Source organism: Jaculus jaculus, chromosome 8, assembly GCF_020740685.1.
Source record: "Jaculus jaculus isolate mJacJac1 chromosome 8, mJacJac1.mat.Y.cur, whole genome shotgun sequence".
NCBI classification, from domain to species: domain Eukaryota; kingdom Metazoa; phylum Chordata; class Mammalia; order Rodentia; family Dipodidae; genus Jaculus; species Jaculus jaculus.
Genome location: NC_059109.1, coordinates 116,281,721 through 116,304,752, shown reverse-complemented (window position 1 = coordinate 116,304,752; position 23,032 = coordinate 116,281,721). Strand labels below are relative to the sequence as shown.

At 50.2% G+C, this 23,032-nt stretch overlaps 1 protein-coding gene across 5 annotated transcripts in view; it reads right to left on the bottom strand.

Moving 5' to 3' along the window:
* Dlgap4 (DLG associated protein 4) overlaps nt 1-23,032 on the bottom strand; it is a 143,510-nt gene that overhangs the window by 58,152 nt on the left and 62,326 nt on the right. For 4 of the 5 annotated variants that reach the window (XM_045155899.1, XM_004666659.2, XM_045155898.1 and 1 more), the window contains exon 6: nt 19,028-19,268. In XM_045155899.1, the coding sequence (XP_045011834.1) occupies nt 19,028-19,268 (241 nt within the window). Of the gene's footprint in view, nt 1-5,375; nt 6,181-19,027; nt 19,269-23,032 lie in introns of those variants that run through there. The other variant, XM_004666661.3, reaches the window with a different exon arrangement.

Below are 23,032 nucleotides of genomic sequence, written 5' to 3'. Positions count from 1 at the left end.
CCTTCCATGACTCCTCAAAGGCTTTGCTATTCTGCTGATGTTCAGTGCTGTCTACAACTCCTTGGTCCCTAGACTTTCCAGCCAGAGCCTTGAGGCATCAGCAAAACTAGCAAGCATACTCCAGCTCTCCAAACACACACTTACCTTACAACCCCTCCCCTCTGCCTTGAACAAGCTATTCTTGAGAGTGCCAGCCCCACCCTCTGCCTCTGCCAATCCAACCCCCTCAAAGGGCTCTTGTTCCTCTGGCTCACGCTCACTTCTTCCTTCTCAACAATGCCTTTCCTCAGCAGACACTTAATTACAGACTGTCACACAGTCTCTCATAATTGTAGGCCTTGTCTCCCTCATCAGACCATAAGTTCCCAGGGGCAGAGGCTTGGTTTGTCTGTTCTTCCCCTTTCTCTCTGAGAAGGCCCGCCTAGGACGCAAGGGCAGACCCCTGGTAAGAGTGGCTTTCCCAAGCTCCAGTTAGCTGAGCTTGTCCTCGCTCTAACCCTCTGGAACTTTTCTGGTCCACTAGACCTAGACCGGCCCTGCATGGTCTTGTTCTGGGATCCTAGGTTCATCCCTACCCCCTAGTCAGGCTTTCTTCCTTACTATGAATCAAGAAACATTCATCTTCAGCTCTAGAATCAGAGTTTATTGTCTTTAAAGCAGCTTCAGTTTCCAGAACAGCTTGGGGAAGAAAGCAGCAGATTCCAGTTCAGGCTGAGTCAGGAAAAGTAGCCACAGTCAGCAGTGGGAAACCTGGGAACCTGAGTGGCATTCACACACATACACCTCATCGGCCTCATTAAACTGCTGATGATAACTGGATTTCATTGCTGTCCGGGTATTCCATTCCACAGTCCTCACCCCGGCCAGCTCTGACAGCATCTGCTGCCAGGAGGGCTCAGCCGGGAAGGGTGACTTGCTGCTACAACCAACCAGTCCTGACTAAAATGAAGCAGCGTGGTGGTAACTACTACACCAGCTCCAACCTCACAGCACCCTAATCTCCCAGAATAAAACCAATGCCCAGAAAACTGATCACTCCGAGGTCAGACAGCAGGAACAAGCTGGCTACCATACAGGCCCTGGATACTCAAGTTCAGCTTTTCTTCTGGGTGCTGCTGACAGGCTTTTCACATCAGAACCCCAAAGAACTCCTGCCCCACACCTGCCAAATGAAGATCTCTATGGACAGAGCTCAGGAACATAAAATCTATTAAAAAAAAAAACAACTAAAAAATTACATATGAGGAAACTGAGGCACAGAGGGATGAAGCCATCTGCTACACATCACACTTTATGAAAGTGTATGAGTTAATAGTTGGGACCCTGTGGCCAGATAGGACTTCCTTGAAGAGTTGCATTTGCCAGTGTGGGCCTCTAAGAGAAAAGAGGCGCCTAAGGGGAGGGCATGTCACAAGCCAAGGTTCAGCCAGTCAGTACCTTCTAGCGCAGCGTACAGAACCTTGGGGGGTAAAGAACTACATAGAAGACTGTCAGAAGTACATATACACATATGCAGAACTACATATATACATATATAGAGAACCACCACAACAGCCTTACCCAAGAGACAGGGAGACACCTTCCCAAGCTCACTGAGGCTCTGGGAGGAAAGCTGTGGGTATGTGGCACCTACACTGGACAGTGTCCCTCAGGGTGTGTGTGGCTACTGCTCAGGATGACAAGCCAGGGGATAATGACTCAGACCCTGTCCTGCCTCAAGCTAGCCTCCTTTAAATGTGCGATGAGCTCAGAGACTGGGGAAATGTCAAGCCAACCCTTCTAGCAGAACAGGTGTCAGGGCAGGCGGCTGGCTGAAGGGACGGGCCACGGGGGGAAGCAGCGAATCTGAAGCAAGGCCTTGGGCTGCGGAAAGACAGTGAGGAGGCCTAGGCTCCCGGCTGGTCAAGGCACTGCAGAGCTGCTGGTCCCTTGACAGGTCAGCATCCCTCTCTGGATCTGCTACTCTTCATTCACTTGTGAAACCGGGAGAGCAGCCAGGCAGGCTTCTGAACACCTCCCGGGATTGTTGTGAGGAACAATGGTCAGGAAAGAGCCACTGGATGGATACAATGCCCCCCAAAGCCCTGGAAACGAGAGGGTCGCCTCTATTACTACTGGGACTTCAGAGGTACTTTCCTTGTTACCTAAACCCCCCACCTACCAGTCTCTGTCTTGTTCCCACAGAAAAAATGTGACCCATTTCCTTTGAGAGAGAAACCCACATCCGCCAGGCGTGGTGGCGCACACCTTTAATTCCAGCACTTGGGAGACGGAGGTAGGAGGATTGCTGTTGTGTTCAAGGCCAGCCTGAGACTATACAGTGAATTCCAGGTCAGCCTGCACAAACAAACAACGATAGGAAGACCAGAAAAGCTCACATCCATCCATCTATCCACCCACCTATCACCTATATAGACTAGGTCTTATGTAACCCAGGCTGGCCTAAAACTCAATTTGTAGTCAAGGATGACTTTGAACTTCTGATTCTCCGGTCTCTACCTCCCGAGTGCTGAGATTACAGGTATGTACCAACACAGCTCCTTTATGTAGTGCTGGAGATGGAACGCAGGGTTCTGTGCAAGCTAGGCAAACACTCCACCAACTGAGCTCTATTCCCAGCCTAAGGACACATTTATTAAGTACCTACTGTATACTAACTTTTAAAATTTATGTGTATCAATATATGTATGAAATTTCATTGACTCTTTTAAGTCCAGATGAGAAAACAGAAGCTCAAAGAAAGAAGCCTGCCCAGGATTACAGTCAGCAAATGATGGAAACGGATCAAAACCAAGTGTCTCTGGTTTTAAGACCCATACTGCTTCCACCCTGGGACATTACAAGGCTGACTATCCCTAGTATAGAGACTCGGCTGCTACATTACCTCCTCCTAGAAGCCGTTCTCATCTCTTTGCCCACACAAGACCTCGCCTATGAAGCCTCACAGCTGTCATTAGCACACAGCTGGCAGTACTCCACACATTCTCCTGCCTCACTCTGTGATCAGGGACACTTGTCAAAGTTAAGGCACTAGGGTGTCCCTTTGAGTTACCCAAGGATCCTCGAATGTCAGAGCTGGACAGACCTAAGACAGCATGCCGATCAGCTCCCTCATTCTATAGAAACAAACAAACAACAACAAAAAGAGGAGATCCAATGTTAAAAGAACTGTCTGGAATCACACAGTATTATAGCTTCAGAACTGGGAAGAGAACGTTGCCACTCTGCCTCACAATGTAAGGATTCTGTAGTGTCAGAAGCAGTCCTAGGCCAAAGCTTGTTACTTGCATTTCATAGACTAGGAGACTGACTCCAAGGAGAGTTGATCACCCTTAATGGTTGAAAGGTGGAGATTTCAATTCAGAACCTTTACTTGCAGGCCATGAACCAAGCCTTTCTTCCTCCCAACTGTAAGTAACCTGTGTAATGTGCCCAGCACTGAGCATACAGAGAAAAGACCCACGGCTGGTAGAGACTGTTGCTGAGCACCGGGGGAAGGTGAGACCATGGCAAGTGGCTTCTTTTGAAGCAGGGCCTTGGGCTGGAGAGATGGCTTAGCGGTTAAGTGCTTGCCTATGAAGCCTAAGGACTCTGGTTTGAGGCTCAGTTCCCCAGGTCTCACGTTAGCCAAATGCACAAGGGGGTGCACGCGTCTGGAGTTCGTGCGTCTGGAGTTCATTTGCAGAGGCTGGAAGCCCTGGTGCGCCCATTCTCTCTCTCTCCCTCTATCTGTCTTTCTCTCTGTGTCTGTTGCTCTCAAATAAATAAATAAAAATTAAAAAAAAATGTTTTAGAAGTAGGGCCTCGGAGCGGAACCTGGCCCAGACCTCTGTGGATCCTTGGCTCTTCCAAGCTTTATCTTCTCATGTGTAAGAGTAAGGGACTGCAGGGGGCTGGAGGGATGGCTTAGCAGTTAAGGTGCTTGTCTGCAAAGCCTAAGGACCCAGGTCTGACTCCTCAGAACCCACTTAAGCCAGAAGCACAAGGTGGACACATGCACACAAGGTGGTGCATGTGTCTGGAGTTCCAGTGCAGTGGCTAGAGGCCCTGGCACACCAATTCTCTTTGCTCGCTCACTCTTGCTCTCTCTTTCATTTAAAAAAAAAAAAAAAAGAAAGAAAGAAAAGAAAAAAGAGTAAGGCACTATAATAGCTAGTCTCATTCCGTTCCAAAGTTAAGGACGTCCTAGGGTCCTGGACAGCAGACCCTAGCTCTCTGGAGAGCCTTTCTCAATCGGGGCCTTTGTCTCTCACTCTATGGAAAAACTGGCTCACAACTACAAACTGACTGACTTTGTTCCCAAGTGCCACTGTCTAAGCATCAGGAGCCACCCTTAAACAACACAGGATTAACAGAGAGAACCCAACTCCCACCGAGCAGACACCTAGCTGGGCACACACTTATCTTCAAAGAGAACTGAAGAGCAACCCAGAACCAGGGACTATAATGGACAGCCATGTCTGGTTTCATGGAAGTGTACTTCTGAACAACAGCTGAGAGGGAAGTAGACTCCTGGGTCTCGTTCTCTCTCCCAGCTCTGCAGAAACTAAGCTGTGACCCCTCTCAGGAAAGCTATTCTCCCTCTCTAGTATGTTTAAAGGGAGGTTGACAGTTAACAAAGCATGCCTATAGAGGTTTCAACGGATCTTCACGACAAGCTCGAGCCCCGCCAAACACAATGATTTATTACAGATCCAGGAAAATTGAGGTTTAGAGAGGTCAAGATTCTCACACAAGGTCATACCCCTTTGAAATTGGCAGAACCAAGGCTCCAGAGTTCCAAGGCCACCAAACCCAATAATCAAAGGTGGTCACAGTGAGATCAATTCCTCTCCTGACTTAACTTGAATGAGTCTCAGCAAGACCAAGTTTCACTGACCACCCTGCCCACTCTGGTGGCCTGCAAACTTCTGGCCACAAACCTCACAGCTGCCTAAGAGGCCGCACCCCCCTACAAAATTTCATTACTCAAGTTGGCAAGAACGCAGCCCCCACTCCCAGCCGAGTCTAAATAAACGCCCAAGTGATATCACATCCTGCTGTGGGCTCCAAAATAGCCCAGGCCTGCCCACAAGCGATCACAAAGTGCCAGGCCATGCAGGGCCAAACCGGCAGGAATGCCCAGCCCGGGGTGCCCACCACACACTCAAGCAACTAAAGCAGAAGCCTCGGAGCAGGAAGGCGCCCCCAACTCTGTCCCTCCTCTGCCAGACAGCCTGGCCCCTCCCTCCCTGTTCCCCCCCTTGGCCCGGAGGCCCCACAGCCTCCATGCCCCAGCGCCAGCCCCTGCCCCAGCGCCAACCCCATGGAGCCTCGGCCGCGGCCAGCCTGCGGGTCGACTCCGCCCGGCCCGACCCGGACACCCCACCACTCACATTGCTTCAAGAGCTCCAGACACAAAGCCATGAGGGCCGGATGGGGGGGGGGTCAGAGACCCAGAGACCCGGCAGAGAAAGAAAAAAGGGAGAGGGAGAGACAAGGAAAAGAAGAGAAGGGGCGACAGGGAGCCGGGGTGGAGAAGCACGAGCCCTGGGCAGAGGAGGAGCAGGCTCAAAGGAAGGCGTTCAGCGCCAGAGTTGGTGAGACCACCGACATAGATGCGCGGCACAGACAGGGACAGCAAGGGTGGGGGGGCGGGTCCAGCGAGGCCGGGGTGCTCGGAGGACAAGGAGAGACAGCGACAGCGGACGAACCCGGGGAAGGCAGAGAGGGACTCTGAAGTTAGGGAGCTGGAAAGATGACTGAGGGTTGAAGGAGACCTCCTCAGGGATGTAAGGGATCTCGAGAGAGATGGGGGGGTCACCCAAAAGAGGGAACCCCCTGGGGGAATAGGGATTGGGTAGAGGCAAAACCCACAGGGATCAGGGAGGAGCCCCCCCCCAACCCGTGGATGTGCGGGAAGCTTCGGGGGACCGGAGAGTGTTCGGAAGGTGAACCCCCCGAAAGATCTGGGGTGGCTCTGAACGGGCAGTCCAGAAGAACGGGAGCGTCAGAACCCCGGTGGCTCTGGGGGAGGACAGGAGCGCTTTGATGGGGGTGGGGGGACACCCAAGATCCCGGAGCGAGGGAGGGGCCGGGAGCGCGAGGGCAGAGACAAAGAGACAGCGAGCCAGGGAGAGACAAAGCAGGCGCCACGGGGACACGGGCCACAGGGGCTGGCGGCCGGACAGAAGGACGGAAGCGCAGGCGAGCGGCGGGCGGGCGGTCGGACGGACGGACGGACAGACGGGAGGAGGACCAGGGCAGGGCAGGGCCGGGCGGGGGCGGCGCCCGTCTCCTCGCAGGGCCGCGGCTGCTCCGGGCGGCGCTGGGCGGGCCCCGGGCGTCCGGGCTGAGGAGGCGGTGGCGGCGGCGGCGGCGGCGGCGACGATGTGGATCGGACAGACGGACGGAGTGACGGACGGACTGGCGGCAGCTGCGGCCAGCGGCGGGCACTCACCCTCCTCCCTCACGCGGCCCGGCCCGAGGCTCCGGTTTTGTACGCCCGAGGGGCGTGGCCTCTGGGTTAAAGCCCCGCGCCGGCCCCGCCCCCGCCCCGCCCCCCGCGCGTCAGCCGCGCGCGCACGCGCGTGCGCGCCTCCCGGGACTCCCAGCCCCGCCGGGCGGAGGGCGGGGGCGCGCGCAGCCGGCTCGGCACGTGGCCCCGGCGCGCAGGCGCGCAGGCGCGCGGCGCGGCCCACGCCCTGGCCCAGCCGGCTCCGAAGCGGAGCGCGCGCCCACGATGGCACGCGCGTGCCCGGGCCAGGAGACTCCGCCTCCCCGGGACGCCCAGCCAAACCGGTTCCAGCTGGAACGCAACGCATGCTCTGTGCGCGAGGCTGGAATTGGGTAGGTTGCTCCGGCCGCACCACCTCCCCAAAACCCTGGAAGCGGGAGACTGAGCAAGCAGCCCCTGGTGGCCTTCTCGCCCCTGACAGATTAGCCCTCAGCCTCCCCGTGGTCCCCTCCAGCCCATCCCCCGGGGGGTTCTAGAGATGGGTTCTAACAGCACCCGTGGGTGACCTTGGAGGAGATGCTCTACCGCTCCACGCCTTCCTATCCTGGGTAAAACGAGACAGAAAGCACACCTGTGGTGTCGGAGAGGACAAAGTGCCCGACCAAACCGGTTCCCGCCAACCTCCCCCCCTCCAGTGTTTCCAGTAAGCAGTTGTTATTTTTGCACAAAGGTACAATAAAGAGATGGAGGGCTATAGACCTCCTTGGTTGCCAGGCTCTGTGCTAAGCACTTTCGTACTAGTAGTCTGCTTCATTCCTTTGGCGGGCACCTATCCACTTACTGTTTAAACTGGATTGCTTAGGAAAAGGCAAGGTAAATTTAGCATGGGTCATGACACCTCAGCCCAGCACCTCCACCCTCTCAATTCAATAACACAGTCCCTCGTGTGACCTTGGGCAAGTCTCCTTTCTTTGGGACTTGCCAACTCCCTCCCCTCTCCGTCCTTCTCCCCATGTTCCCTGGGGAGAAACTGGACAGAAGCAGGATTTCACTTCACGGGTCCTTGATTGCCTATCCCCTCCCTCCATCCAGCTCACTAGATTGAAACAGGCTGGCTCAGTTTGCACTTTGCCAAGTTTGAGACCCTGGGCTGGGGCAATCTCAGTGCTCTTATGATGATGGTGATGAGGTTTTAGGGTCCTAGAAGATATTTATGGGAGATACTTGTGTATTCGGTCCTGACCCCAGAGCCTCCAATGGGGAGCTGACTCCCTGCAAAGCTGAATTATCTGGACCCCTGCCTGACAAGGGGGGCTGGCAGGACTCAGGCCCTCTTGTATTGCAATCTCCAGTGTAGGCTTGGAATTCCTTCCTGAGGGGAGATGTAGAGACTCGTAAGTCTTACCTCTCTTTTCAGAGTAACCATCCTATTCCAATTGGCTAGAACTGGTAGCTAGGAAAGCGAAGGGTCTCCCACACTCCCTTCTTATCCCCCTTCTGGCTGTCAGCCCCTTATACTCTGGGTCCAACCCAGCCAGGAATCTTGCCTGGGCTTTCAGAATCCATCCGTGACCTTCACTGCTTCCGTGAAGAAGTCCTCACCCTTGCCCAACATTACTGTATTACCCACTTCTTGCCTCTCAATCAAGGCTTAACACTGCAGCCAGAGTATTACTTAACTATTTCTCCATATTACTCGGAGCCACAGCCAATCTTTGCTATGCCTGTGGCTAGGCCCAAGTCCTCCCCTCCCTTTTTTTTTTTTTTTTTTTTTTTTTTTCTCGAGGTAGGGTCTCACTCTTGTCCAGGCTGACCTGGAATTCACTATGGAGTCTCAGGGTGGCCTTGAACTCATGGCAATCCTCCTACCTCTGCCTCCCGAGTGCTGCCCAGTCTGTTCCATAGTAATTGACCAATAAACATCTATATGTGAAAGGGATCCCTGGCTGCAAGGCTTACGTTGCTCCTCATCATGTGCTGGACCCCAATTTCTATTTAAGCTCCTTTATGTCTCTTTCGGCTGACTGTTCTACCTCTTGAGGATGCCAGGCATGCTTGTTTTGGATGCCTGCCTACCAGTCCACTTGTCCTGATCACTGTTTCTCCAAATTGTTTAAAAATTAGAAGAATGGGGGACTGGAGAGATGGCTTAGTGGTTAATGCACTTGCCTGCAAAGTCAAAGGACCCAGGTTCAATTCCCCAGAACCCACATGAGGCAGATACACAAGGTGGCACATGCTAGGTCTAGAGTTTGTTTGCAGTGGCTGGAGGCCCTGGTATGCCCGTTCTCTCCCCCCCCCACCTGCCTCTTTATCATTCTCTCAAATAAATAAAATATTAAAAAAGAAAGAAAAGTAGTCAATAGAGGAGGAGAGGCCTAGAAAAGATCTAATAGAATGGAGACCAAGGCCTGGGGTAGCTTCAGGGAATGAAGCAGTGGGCAGATGGACAGGCCTCCAGCAAAGCAGAGATAAGCTTTGATTAGGACAGGTCAGAAAGCAAAATTAAAAAAAAAAATTAGAAGAACGGGGGACTGGAGAGATAGCTTAGTGGTTAAGTGCTTGCCTGTGAAGCCTAAGGACCCCTGTTCTACTGTCCAGATCCCATGTAAGCCAGATGCACAAAGGTGAGGCAAGTGCAAGGTCTCACATGCCCACTAGGTGGTGCAAGTGTCTGGAATTCAATTTCAGTGACTGAGGCCCTGGCATACCAATTCTCTCTTTCTCTCTTAAAAAAAGAAAAAAGAATGGGAACTAGGGAAATAGCTCAGTCAATAGAGTGTTTGCCATGCAAGCATGAGGATCTATGTTCAGATCCCCAAACACACATGTAAAAAGCCAGACATGTGTTCCCGTAATCCCAGAGCTGGGAAGGTAGAAATAGGAGGATCCCAAGGGTTTGCCAACCAGCTAGTCTAGCCAGATTGGTGAACTCCAGGTTCAGCGAAAGACTCTGTCTCAAAAAATAAGGTGAGGGGGCTGGAGAGACGGCTTAGCGGTTAAGTGCTTGCCTGTGAAGCCTAAGGACCCCGGTTCGAGGCTTGATTCCCCAGAACCCACACTAGCCAGATGCACAAGGGGGTGCACGCATCTGGAGTTCCTTTGCAGTGGCTGGAGGCCCTGGTGCGCTCATTCTCTCTGCCCCTTTTTCTGTCTGTCGATCTCAAATAAATAAATAAAAATAAACAAAAAAAAAATAAGGAGTGTGGTTAAGGAAGACACTTGACATCAACCTCTGGCCTCCATGCACATGTGGATCTATGCATACATACACATGCACATGTGTACACACCCCACACATACATGTAAAAAATATTAAACCTTATGCATTCAGCACATAGTAGGGCACAAACTGGCCCAAGGGCTTGATGGAGTCCAGGAAGTAAGTTTGCCTTGTGTCTAATGCTGTCTGTGAAGAGATGCCTAAATTCTTTTGTCACTCTCAGAAACTATGTCCCTTGCCAGGCCTTACCTGGACCTCTGTAGCAGCCTCTAATCTATCCTGCCCATGCTGCCAGATATTCTCCCATTCTTTGCCACTTCTTAAGTCCTGCACATCCCCTCCCCCCATACACACACACACACACACACACACACACACACACACAGGACAATGAAAAACTCAAGACTTTGAAGTCAGGTAGACTCAGATGGGAACAGTTCATTTACCTACTTGCTGGGTGTATGCCACCTCCTGTAGGCTACAGATTCTTTGTGAAGTGTGTGTGTGTGTGTGTGTGTGTGTGTGTGTGTGTGTGTACAGGAATGGCAGATATGTGTAAATCTGGCCACGGCAGACATTACTAATCAATGGTGGCACACTTAATCTGCTTAACTAAATCTTGGTCCTGAGCACCAGGGATCAGAGATGACACATGAGTTGAAAGCTATCTGTAATCTTTGATCTTTGAGATTCCTCTTAGCCCTGAAACTCTGGGGACTGTATGAGCTGAGCTGGCAAACCTACAGTGTAATAACCAGAGGTGGGGACGGGCTTATCTTCGGGACCACGGCTGACTGCAGGGATTTTGTCTACCTCCCTTCCTGCGTACATGGGTAGGGGAAGAGGTGAATCAGAGCAAAACCAGAAGGGTTCCGAAGTATGAGAGAAAGGACAAAGAAAAGAGGGCAGTGTGTGACACCCGAGCCTCAAAAATCTAGACACAGCAAAGCAGAAATGAGAACTGGGGTTCCTTGAGGAAGGAACAAGGGTATTTTCTGGGCTAGAACACATCCAGCCCAGCCTGAAGCCTCCAATATAGCCACAGAATAACGTGTCCATATACTCAAGTACAGGAAATGTAGTTGACAGGAGCCAGGGTACCACCCAGCCCTCCCCTCATCCCCCCATGCCAATGCTTCCCGAGGCCCCCAGCGTAATGTCCCAGCCTCCTGTGTGACTCAGAGAGAGTGGCAAAGACACAGCAGGGAGGAGGGGAGGGCTGGGAACTGAGAGGGAGGGAAGAGAGGAGGAACGGAGGGCTGAGAAAGAACAGAAGGCAAAGATGGGGGTGCTGCGGGAAGGGGGGGGGAGGAAGGAAGCTGGAGGGAGGCTTGTCCCTCTCTCTTTCAGAGGCAGACTGAAGGGTCAGGGCACCCATGTTTCCTCCCAGGTGTCCTATGGCCGGGGAGGGATGTGTTCGTTCAGCAGCTGAGCTGTGGCTCCTCCAGTGTCCCAGCTGGAACTGACCCTGCCAGTCACCTGCTGGAGTTATTTCTGGAATGTGGAATCTGGGTCAGAAAGGGGGAGGGAGGATGGCAGTGGCAGGCATGGAGCTGGGAAGCTGCCAGTTCTTCTGAGTGGCTGGTGGGTAGCTACACACCCTGTCATAGCCATGCTGGAGCTGTCTGCACTGCCAGGCTCCCACTGCCTCACTATGCACCCTTCACCTTCCTCTTCCCACTGCCTACATCTGCTCTGCAAGCACATGGACCCAGGGCGGAGAGACAAAGACCTCCCATGCCCCTCAGCAACGCAGGGGCTCAAAAAAGCCCTGGGGGGGCTGGAGAGATGGCTTAGCGGTTAAGCGCTTGCCTGTGAAGCCTAAGGACCCCGGTTCGAGGCTCGGTTCCCCAGGTCCCACGTTAGCCAGATGCACAAGGGGGCGCACGCATCTGGAGTTCGTTTGCAGAGGCTGGAAGCCCTGGCGCGCCCATTCTCTCTCTCTCTCCTCTATCTGTCTTTCTCTCTGTGTCTGTCGCTCTCAAATAAATAAATTAAAAAAAAAAAGCCCTGGGGGACAGGATGCTCACTTCCTGGAGACAGATATTGAGGAGGGGGCTCTTCTGAGTGGGATGACGCCTGCCGGGAGGTGGTGGCCGACTGTGTGTGGGCTGGTGTGTGTCTGTGTTGAGGGAAGTGATTACAGGTAGGAATACTATGTATGGTTGTACAAGTTTTATACTGATAAAGGATGCTGTGTGTGTGTGTGTGTGTGTGTGTGTGTGTGTGTGTGTGTGTGTGTGTGTAGGGGTGCCATTCACAACAGAGACATAATCAAATTACATCATTACTATGACAAATTTCTGGCAGATAGAAGGAACGTATTCTAATAGAAACTACACATCATGATGACCTTTAGCAGACAGCAGGGAAGTGTTTAAAGGAGCAGAACCCTTTCATAATTTAGCACAAAACTGTCATATGGACAAGCTCCAGCTCTGGTCACAGATGTGAAAAATCTGGTGGCTTTGGTGTTCCTGGGAGACAGGTGAGTTTGCCTGCTGCGCATGGGGGTGGGGGGAGGAAGAAGAGCGGGTATGTGGTGGTCCCTGTGGAGACCACAGCCAGGGTCGATGGGGAAAGTGGAGGGGACAGGGAATCTACTAAGGCATGCTTTTCTCCGAGGTGTGGGGGGCATGACCTTGAGGGAGTCGCACAGATACATATGTGTGGGTGTATGTTCATATTAGATGTATATGTGTACATCGGAGAGTATTAATATGTTATGTTTTCATACTATACAAGGTCTAGGGGCTCAGGACCTCCTGTATGTTTTCTAGGTGAGTACGTGTCTAGGCATGCATGAGATGTTACTATGAAATTCTTTTTTTAAAAAAATATTTTTTAAAGCTATAATTTATTTGAGAGAGACAGAGGCAGGTAGAGAGAATGGGCATACCGGGGCCTGTAGCCACTGCAAACCAACTCCAAGTGAATGCATCACCTTGTGCATCTGGCTTTATGTGGATACTGAGGAATCAAACCTGGGTCCTTTGGCTTTACAGACAAGTACCTTAACCACTAACCCATCTCTCCAGCCATGAAATCCTTTCTTGACTATCTTTGTTTGGGCAAAAGACCCCAAATAGAATAATGGAGTCCCAACTCCCTGTGTAGGGAGGTGTTGTGGCTGATTGAATTCTTTCTTTCTTTCTGAGAGAGAGAGGGAGAGAGAATAGGTATGCCAGGGCCTCCAGCCACAGCAAACAAATTCCAGACACATGTGCCACCTTGTATATCTGGCTTTATGTGGGTACTGGGGAATCAAACCTGAGTCCTTTGGCTTTGCCTGCAAGTACCTTAATGCTAAGCCATCCTCCAGCCCTTATTATGACATTTTTGTTTGTTTGTTTTTAGAGGTAGGTTCTCACTCTAGCCCAGGCTGACCTGGAATTCACTCTGTATTCTCAGGGTGGCCTCGAACTCATGGTGATCCTCCTAATTCTTCCTCCCAAGTGCTGGGATTAAAGGCGTGTGCCACCACGCTCAGCAACATTTATTTTATTTTTTTGTTTTTCGAGGTAGGGTCTCACTCCAGCCCAGGCTGACCTGGAATTTGCTATGGAGTCTCAGGGTGGCCTTGAACTCATGGCAAGCCTCCTACCTCTGCCTCCTGAGTGCTGGGATTAAAGGCATGCACCACCATGCCTGGCTTGTATTTGTTTTTTTTGAGGTAGAGTCTTGCTCTAGCCCAGGCTGATTTGGAATTCACTATGTAGTCTCAGGCTGGCCTTGAACTCACAGTGATCTTCCTACTTCTGCCTCTTGAGTGCTGGGATTATAGGTATGTGCTACCCCATCTGGCTTATACTCTATTCTTTTTTATGAAGCAAAGTTGGAGCTTATTTTTAAAAAGGTTTTAGGCTAGAGAGATGGCTCAGAAGTTAGGTGTTCTTCTTTTTTTATACATTTTATTTATTTATTACAGAGAGAGAGAGAGATAGAGATAGAGAGAGAGAGAGAGAGAGAGCGAGAGCGAGCACACCAGGGCCTCCAGCCACTGCAAACGAACTCCAGACACATGTGCTACCTTGTGTAGCTGCTGGCTTACGTGGGACCTGGGGAATTGAACTGGGGTCCTTTGGCTTTGCAGGAAAATGCCTTAACCACTAAGCCATCTTCTTCAGCCAAATTAGGTGCTCTTCTTGAGCAAGCAGGAGGGCCTGAGGGGGCCTGAGACTCTCGGGGTTCAAATTTCCAGATCCTACATAAACAGCTGGGTGCGGGCACATGTGCCAGTAACCCCAGTCCCACAGGGGAGCAGAGAGTCCTGCAAACCCTGGGAACAGTAAAAAGAGACTTCAGCCCCCAAACAAGACCATATGGCAGAGCGAAGGAACAGGACACTTGGTGTTCACTCCAGCCAAGCCATCAGCCACCTCAGGCAAGGGACCCCTTGCAGATGAACACATGGGGGCACCACAAGCGTACATGCGCCTGCATATACCCTCCCCCGACATATCATATCTCACAAACACACACGGCAAACCAAGGTTTTAACAATAGATTTAAGTAGAGAAAAAGAGAGAGATAATACTGACCTCAGTTCTAACCTCTCTTTGTATTCATGCCCTTCACTATTACATTTTTCTGGACATCAACTTAGGAACTGTGATTTGCTTTGGTCACTTGGTTATTAGCAGATGTGAAACAAGGGACTTGAAATGTATTACTAAATGAGGCTGTCCTCATCCTTCTGCAAGGATCATGGGGAGAACATGCCCTCGACCACTGACTGACTTCTCAGCACCCTCTAGTTTCAGGATGTAGGACACATGTAACAGAACCAGTTGACCTGAAAACTCATCAATTAGAATACATGCTTATTATTATTTGCCACTTGTTGCACAGTAGTAATGTCATAATAGTTGACATATTGGTATCAAAAGTGGAGTGTGACAGCAGTAATAACTGAAAATGTCACATTGGCTGTAGGACCAAGTGGTGCAGAAATGATGAGTGAACCATTATAGAAGCCTGGGATTATGTGTAGGTCAGAACTCTAGGGAAAACCATCACCTACAGTAACTTGGACAGTGCTGGTGGATTTGGGTAAGAACTGGCTCCTTTTGATAAAAACTTAAAGACTGGAATTCACAAAACAAATAGACAATATGTCAGGAGTATTTAGGGGAAATAGAATTCAGTTGCTAAACTGTTAAAATAAATCTGTCAACTCCTATTTATCCAGCAAGTAGATCATTCTCAAATTAAGATATAGCCTGGAGGTAAAGATCAAACCAAGGTCATTGCCCATTAAGATACCACACAGGAACCAGATCAGATCAAAGGTATGGTTATGACTTTTCATTGATGCTCTAAAGGCTATCTGATGAAGGTCTTGGGTGGTCAAAGGGGCTGTCAGAAAACCTAACTACATGGTCCCACAGAAGCCCGATTTGCCCAAAGTAGGTATAATGAAGTCAAGAGGCATGACTCAAAGTAGCGGTGGGGGCTGGAGAGATGGCTTAGTGGTTAAGGTGCTTGCCTGCAAAGCCAAAGGACCCAGGTTCAACTCCCCAGGACCCACATAAGCCAACTATACAGGGGGCGCATGCGTCTGGAGTTTGTCTGCAGTGCCTGGAGGCCCTGGCGTGTCCATTCTCTCTCTCTACCGGCTTATTTATATATATCTCTCTCAAATAAAACAAATAAAATATTTTAAAAAGTAGCTATGGGTGTGGCTTTGACACATGGAGTGACACAAAATCAAATACACAGAAACACGAAGCATTTGAGGAACACATGGGAAACACTGATCAGCTGAGGCTAAAGAGAGATCATTCAAGATGAATCGTATCTGTTTTCCTAACTTTCTCAGTGAGGAACAGGCTAAGGAGTGGACTTTAGCTAGCCATTCTCAATGGAAGAAAAAGTCTAAGAATATTCCCTATCACAGAATAATTTGCCCAACAATTTGCCAAGAATGACTTTATAATTTCCATAGGTCAGTAAGTCTCTGAATCCCCTTTCTTAAATGACAGTTAACCTATCCCTATTTTACCAAAGTATGCTGAGGTGGGGAGTTGAGCTACAGGGTGGGTGATTCGGGTTTTTAGGTCATAGGCTGACTGATGAAGAGGAACTGTAGCCCAGTGTGGTGGCACATGCCTTTAATCCCAGCACTTGGGAGGCAGAGAGGTAGGAGGATTACTATGAGTTTGAGGCCAGCCTGAGACTACATAGTGAATTCTAGGTCAGCCTGGGCTAAAGTAAGACCCTACCTTGAAAAAATCAACAAAAAAGAGGAACTATAATTAGACCTAATATATACCCTAAGATATTGATGTGACTGGGGCTGGAGAGATGGCTTAGCAGTTAAGGTGTTGCTTGTGAAGCCTAAGGGCCCAGGTTTGATTCCCCAGTACTCATGTAAGCCAGATACACATGGTGGCACATGTGTCTTCAATTTGTTTGCAGTGGCTAGAGGCCCTCACACATCCTTTCTCTATCTCTTTGAAATAAATACATAAATATGCATATATATATGTATATATATATATATGCTTATTTAATTATTTATTTAATTATTTAATTAATTATTTATTTATTTTGTTTTTCAAGGTAGGGCTTCACTCTAGCTCAGGCTGACCTGGAATTCAGTATGTAGTCTCAGGGTGGCCTCGAATTCATGGTGATCCACCTACCTCTGCCTGCTGAGTGCTGGGATTAAAGGCATGCGTCACCATGCCTGGCAAATAAATTTTTTTTAAAAAAGATGTGTGACTAAACAAAATTTTGGGGGATCTTATGGACAGTGTTTTCTACTATGTGGGAGAGACATGAATGGAGGAGTGGACTACAGCAGACTGAATTACTGTCCCTGACTGTCATCCCTCTCTGTGTTCATGTCTTTTCCCATATGAACAGTTTCTGATGCAAAAATGAGAGGGCATTCACCCTTGACTTTGAGCTAGTCACACCACCTGCTTTAGCCAAAGAGATGGAAGCAGGTGTCTAAACATGGTGGACTTTGAATGCAGCTGATTAGGCTCTCTCACTTACCTTCCGCCCTCCCCGTGAGGCAAACACACTCTGACTAGACCACTGATCCCACGCGGGCCCTTGGTCCCAGGAGGAGCTGAGAGATTGACAAACTTGGGGCCAGGAAGCGAGTGTTCATTTCACGTCACGCAGTCACTGGAGGAATGGCTGGAGGACAGAGGGGCCGCCCGCCTGCTTCTGGGGCACTGCGGCCTTTATGCGCCGGCAGTTCATTCACGGGTAATGGCAGCTGGAGGGCACTGGCGAATAAGGGTCTAATTTGGCAGTGAATTTCTGAGGATGCTGTCTGTCTTTCTAGGCCTACCTCATCCTTTCTGAACTTTTCAGGGGCGTGAGAATGTGAATGTCATCTTTACCCAGAGCTCCCATGAGACCGCAGCCCTGTGCTGGGACAGCCTGGCAGGGCCCCGCTGCATTGGAGGCTATAGAATGGCAGCCTGCACTGCAGCCCGGAGACTTCTAAAGTGGAAAGGCTGGCCGCCTGCACAATAGGATGAAAGCTACTGAAAACCAGTCCATACTTCCTTTTCTTTTCTTTTCTTTTTTTTTTTTTGGTTTTTCAAGGTAGGGTCTCACTCTGGTCCAGGTTGACCTGGAATTCACTATGTAGTCTCAGGGTAGCCTTGAACTCACGGCGATCCTCCTACCTCTGCCTCCCTAGTGCTGGTATGAAAGGCGTGCGCCACCACGCCCGGCCATACTTTCAATATTCCATAAGGCAATGACACTTTACAAACAGGTTGTTACCAAGGGAGAAAGTAGGGTTGGAGTTGTCGTCAGAGGACCCTGCCCCTGCTCCAGGTGTCTCTTTGTAGCAGAAAGGCTGAGTGGGAGTGAGGGGTTCACTATGTGGAGAAGCTGAGGGGGGATAAGTAGCAGTGGGGTGAAGGCGCTTTGCTTATGTCAGGAGAGAAGTCACCGGGAAAGCCCTTCAGGGTGGGACAGCCAGCCAGCAGATAGTGTCATCCATTCACTGTCCCAACACCAGAAATAGAGGAACCAGAAATAGCAACTGGTGAACAAGACCTAGAAAAGACATTGCCCACCACACCCTGTGTCTCAGTGGGGGCTTCATAGCCTTGGCAGGCCCTAGCTGATGGGAAAAATTTGAAGTGGGCGAATTTGAAATTAGGCTGGGCTGGACCTATTTTTTTTTTTTCTTCAAGGTAGGGTTTCACTCCACTCCAGGCTGACCTGGAATTCACTATGTGGTCTGAGGGTAGCCTCGAACTCACAGTGATCCTCCTAACCTCTGCCTCCCAAGTGCTGGGATTAAAGGCGTGCACCACCACGCCTGGCTTGGGCTGGACTCTATTTAGTATCTAAAACTCAGACTGCTCCTTCAATTACAAAAGTGGCTAGAGAGGTCTAGGGATCTGGTTCCACATATCCCCCAGGGGTGGGACAGGAAGACCAGAGACAGTGTGCTAGGTGGAAGTGGGACTGCAGTTTCTGCTCTGCCTCCAGAGACCGGCTCATTTAGTCAGCACACTGGTTACCTGTGTGTGGAGTATCTGTGGGACTCAGGTTCATTTAGTGACATCATACACCAGTCGCACGCTTAAAGCAGTTATTTCTTCCTACAACCATCCAGCACCCCCTTTTGCCCTTGTGAGTAGCTCACTCAGGACCGAGATAAGTGATCACAGCTACTAATTGTCACTGCCTTACCATACAGGGTCCGTGCATGGTGAGAATGTGGTGGGTGAGCTTCCTGCACAGTCTTCAGCTCCCCAGGAGCTCTCTGGAGTCTGGCTTTACAGATGGGAGAACTGAGGCTCAGGAAGGAGCTAGTTAGAGTCAAGTCAAGGCTGTCTTGACCAAACCAGAACTTATGGCATGCGCTTCCTTGGCTCTGACAGCTTGCTCACTTTGCCCTCCTCCCCCATTCTTCTTCAGAAGGGTCAGAGCCTACAGCAGGAAGTCTGGGCCATACCAGCAAACTCATCCCTTTGGGAAGAAGGCTGTCGGGCAGATGGTACCCACTCATTGCCACTCCGCCCTCCCTGAAGGTTCACAGTCTTTCTACAGGTTTGTTTACAAAACGAACCCCCCAAAGCCCATCCCTTGTAGTAAGCCTCACCTACCAGCAGGAGGCTGCTCTATGCCAGAAATCTTAACAACGATCCTGTGGGCTCCAGTCCTTTCCTCTGCATCACCTGCCCACTGGACCATCTCCTGGTTTGGTCTCCAGTTTGGTAGGAAATCTAGCCCCAAGGCTACCTGCCTTTGCTTCCTATTGTCCTTCCAGTGGTGGCCAGCACACTAGACTACATCCCAATAGCCCACCAGGCACAGTTCCTGGGGTCTCTTTGCGAACACAGCACAACACACCACCAGCTCTCCCCCATTAGGTTACTTACTTGGAAGTGTGCGGCTGTTGCTGAGGCTGCCAGTGCTGGGCGGCGGGGAGAGGGACTGCAGGGAGACACTGTCCTCCTCTTGCGAACAGCCTGCCTGGATGGCGCGCAGGTAGCTATGGCTGCGGGAGCGGAAGTAGCTGGGCAGGGGCAAGTCAAGCGCCTCCGCCGCCGTGGACTCGGCTTCGCTGCAGGCCGACTCACAGGCTGCCTCGTACTGGTCACTCAGATCTGCCTCCCGAACCTGTCCAGGCAGAGGCAGGTATCAGAGGCCAGCTTTCCAGCCCCAGGGGAAGGGGCGCTGTGGTGGTCTGCTCAGCTATGGAGTGGGTGGGGGAATGGGAGACTGCATGACTGACCCTCACTCACCTCTCCTTGCATCTCCCTCGGGGCACAGATGGGCAGATACAGGCTTAAGAAGTTAACAGCTGACTGGAGAGATGGCTCAGCGGTTAAGGCACTTACTTGCCTACAAAGCCTAACCACCGTGGTTCGATTCCCCAGTACCCACGTAAAGCCCGATGCGCAATGTGGCACATACATCTGGGGTTCGTTTGCAACAGTTAGAGGCGCTACTGTACTCATTCTCTCCCCCGCCTCTCTGAATCTCTTCTGTCTCCCTCTGCTTGCAAATAAATAAATTAATTAAATTTAAAAAAAGTAGTAAACAGCCCTTCTTAACTCTCACTCCATCTCTACAATGAGAAAAAAAACTGGAATATTAACAAGCTTGTATCTTGTTGTCCACATGAACTGACTGACACATTTTGAGTTCACATGTGAATTCAGCATGAAAAGAAGTCTGTGATCAATTAGTATTGCTTGCCCTGAAATTTAAGAATGGGGGCTTCAGCATATGTGCTGGATATTTGCAATATAGGCCAATCCCTTCATTGTGTGTGTGTATATTTCAAGGCAGGGTCTCACTCTAGCCCAGGCTGATTTGGAACTCACTTTGTAATCCCAGGGTGGCCTCTAATTCACAGCGATCCCCCTACTTCTGCCTCCCAAGTGCTGTGATTAAAAGTGTGTGCCACCATGTCCATCAATCCTTTCATTTTTTTAAAAATTATTTATTTATTTATTTGAGAGCGACAGACACAGAGAGAAAGACAGATAGAGGGAAAGAGAGAGAATGGGCGCGCCAGGGCTTCCAGCCTCTGCAAACGAACTCCAGATGCATGCGCCCCCTTGTGCATCTGGCTAACGTGGGACCTGGGGAACCGAGCCTCGAACTGGGGTCCTTAGGATTCACAGGCAGGCGCTTAACTGCTAAGCCATCTCTCCAGCCCCAATCCTTTCATTTTTTGAAAAGATTTTTGTTTTTATTTATTTATTACAGATGAAGAGAGAGGAAGAATGGATTACTACGGCCTCTAGCCACTGCAAACAAACTCCAGAAGCATGTGCCACCATGTGCATCTGGCTTATGTGGGACCTGGAGAATTGAACCTGGTTCCTTAGGCTTCACAGGCATGTGCCTTAACCGCTAAGCCATCTCTCCAGCCCTCTTTTTTTTTTTTTTTTGGAGGTGGTGTCTCACTGTAGTCTGGGCTGACCTGGAATTCACTATGTAATCCTAGGCTGGCCTTGAACTCACAGTGATGCTCCTACCTCAGCCTCCCAAGTGCTGGGATTAAAGGCATGTGCCATCATGCCCGGCTCAATTCCTTCATTTTATAAGCAAATCCCACACTCCCCCAGAGGCCAGTAAGGGGAAGATATTTGTTAGGGATACCCAGGTGAGGAAGAACCAACATGCCAAATATACATTTAAGTTAGAGTAATGGAGCCTTGGTTCACAGAATAGATGCTGGGGGATGGAGAAAGGGTTGGGAGAAGAGGCAGAGACGAAGCTGGGCTTGGTGGTGCACGCCTTTAATCCCAGTACTCGGGAGGCAGAGGTAAGAGGGTCGCCGTGAGTTTGAGGCCACCCGGAAATTACATAGTGATTTCCAGGTCAGCCTGAGCTGCAGTGAGACCCTACCTTGACAACACCCCCCCCCCCAGAAAAAAAACAAGGCAGAGACTAGAGATGAGGCTGACATAATAGCCTGGTTAGAAAAGATAAGGCTGAAATGAGAATAGCAGGAGGGAGGATTAATTAGTGATATCTGCCAGGGTGGTATAGAGAATGGTGGTTGGTATATTTGCCATCTCACATTTAGATCAACTTCATTTACATGGCTCCTAAGTGTCCTTTCAGAGATGACCATCCAGGATCCTACAAACTGGAAGCTGATGGTGTGAGTGCAAAGGGGCCACACCATACATAACACCTTCTGAGGGTTCTGGAAGCCTCCGGCTATGACGGCAGCCTGGGACCATGCAGCACGTGCTGAAGAGTCAGCTGACTAGAGAGGGACACTAGGTAGAGGTCTGGGGATGGGGTGCTCAGCTAGAGGAAGGGCAGGCACAAGTGCACTGCACATCATGTGGAAGGAAGATGGATCTGAGCCTGAGGCCAGCTCCGAACCAGCTGTGGGACATCGGGCAGCCCTGGACTCTCTGGCTCTGCCGTGTCTCATCTTCATGAACAGACCGCTGGGAATCTGTAAATGCATCAGGTCAGATGAGTAGGTGGATCCTCACCCATTGTGGAGTGTGCTTGGAAAGCTCTGAATCCCTGCTGAGATGGTAGTTAGCCACTTGCCACGTGTGGCTATGCTATTTGGTAGTCACACTTCATTTGCTTAAAAAACACAAGTGACTGGTGATGAGCGGCTACCTTGAACAAGAAAGCATGAATTCCAGAACACTTCCCAGCATTCATCGCAGAAATTCTTTTTTGTTGTTGTTGTTTTCAACCTGGAATTAACTGTGTAGTCTCAGGGCGGCCTCAAACCCATGGCAGTCCTCCTACCTCTGCCTCCCGAGTGCTGGGATTAAAGGCGTGCGCCACCATGTCCTCATTGCAGAAGTTCTATTGGATAGTGTTGATAAGTTAAAATATCGGCCACGTGCATACTCAAAATTCACTCGGAGGAGACGTTAAAGTAATTGGTGTTTAACCTCCAAAGTTGCAAAATTAAGTATTTTGAGAGTCCCTTTCTCTTTTTTATTTTTTTTGTTTATTTTTATTTATTTATTTTAGAGTGATAGAGAAAAATGCAGAAAGGGGGGGTGGGGGTGGGAATGGGCACGCCAGGGCCTCCAGACACTGCAAATGAACTCCAGAAGCATGTGCCCCCTTGTGCATCTGGCTAACGTGGGTCCTGGAGAATCGAGCCTTGAAGCGAGGTCCTTAGGCTTCACAGGCAAGTGCTTAACCACTAAGCCATTTCTCCAGCCTGAGAGTCCCTTTTTTGGCTGCTCAGGGCAATGAATTCTTGCTTTGGGACAGCTTCCTGACAGCAGAGCTTTGGAAACAGACCTCCAGGATCTCAGTCCTAGGTCCATCATTTCTTTGCAAAATAAATGTGGCTGAGTCACTTCACTTGCTCGGTGCCTCAGTTTACCATCTATAAAACAGTGCTGATTACCATCTCAGTTCCATAGTACTGTCCAGCCTAAATGAGCATTGGGCAAGGTTGCTGGCTCCTGTAGTCTCAGCACTTGGGAGGTAGATGCAGGAAGACCAGGATTTCAAGGCCAGCCTGGGCTACATAAGATCCTGTCTCAAAAACCAATAAAATAAAAGAGCTGGGCACTGTGGCGCATGCCTTTTAATCCCAGCAATCAGGAGGCAGAGGTAGGAGGATCACCACGAGTTCAAGGCCACCCTGAGACTACATAGTGAATTATAGGTCAGCCTGGGCTAGAGTGAAATTCTACCTTGGAAAACCTAAATAAATAAATAAATAAAAACTGATTAGTTGAGATAATTCATGTGCTCAGAATACAGTCTGGCAAAGAGGGCCTGGTCACCTGCACAATGTTTGTGTGGATGTTCCCAAGCAGGTGGGTCATTAGTGCTTCATGGGTCTCCGTGTATGCTGGACCCAGCCCTGGGGCTTTACATGTTAACATATGAGATGCTCACTGGCCACCCATGAAAGTCACAGTGGG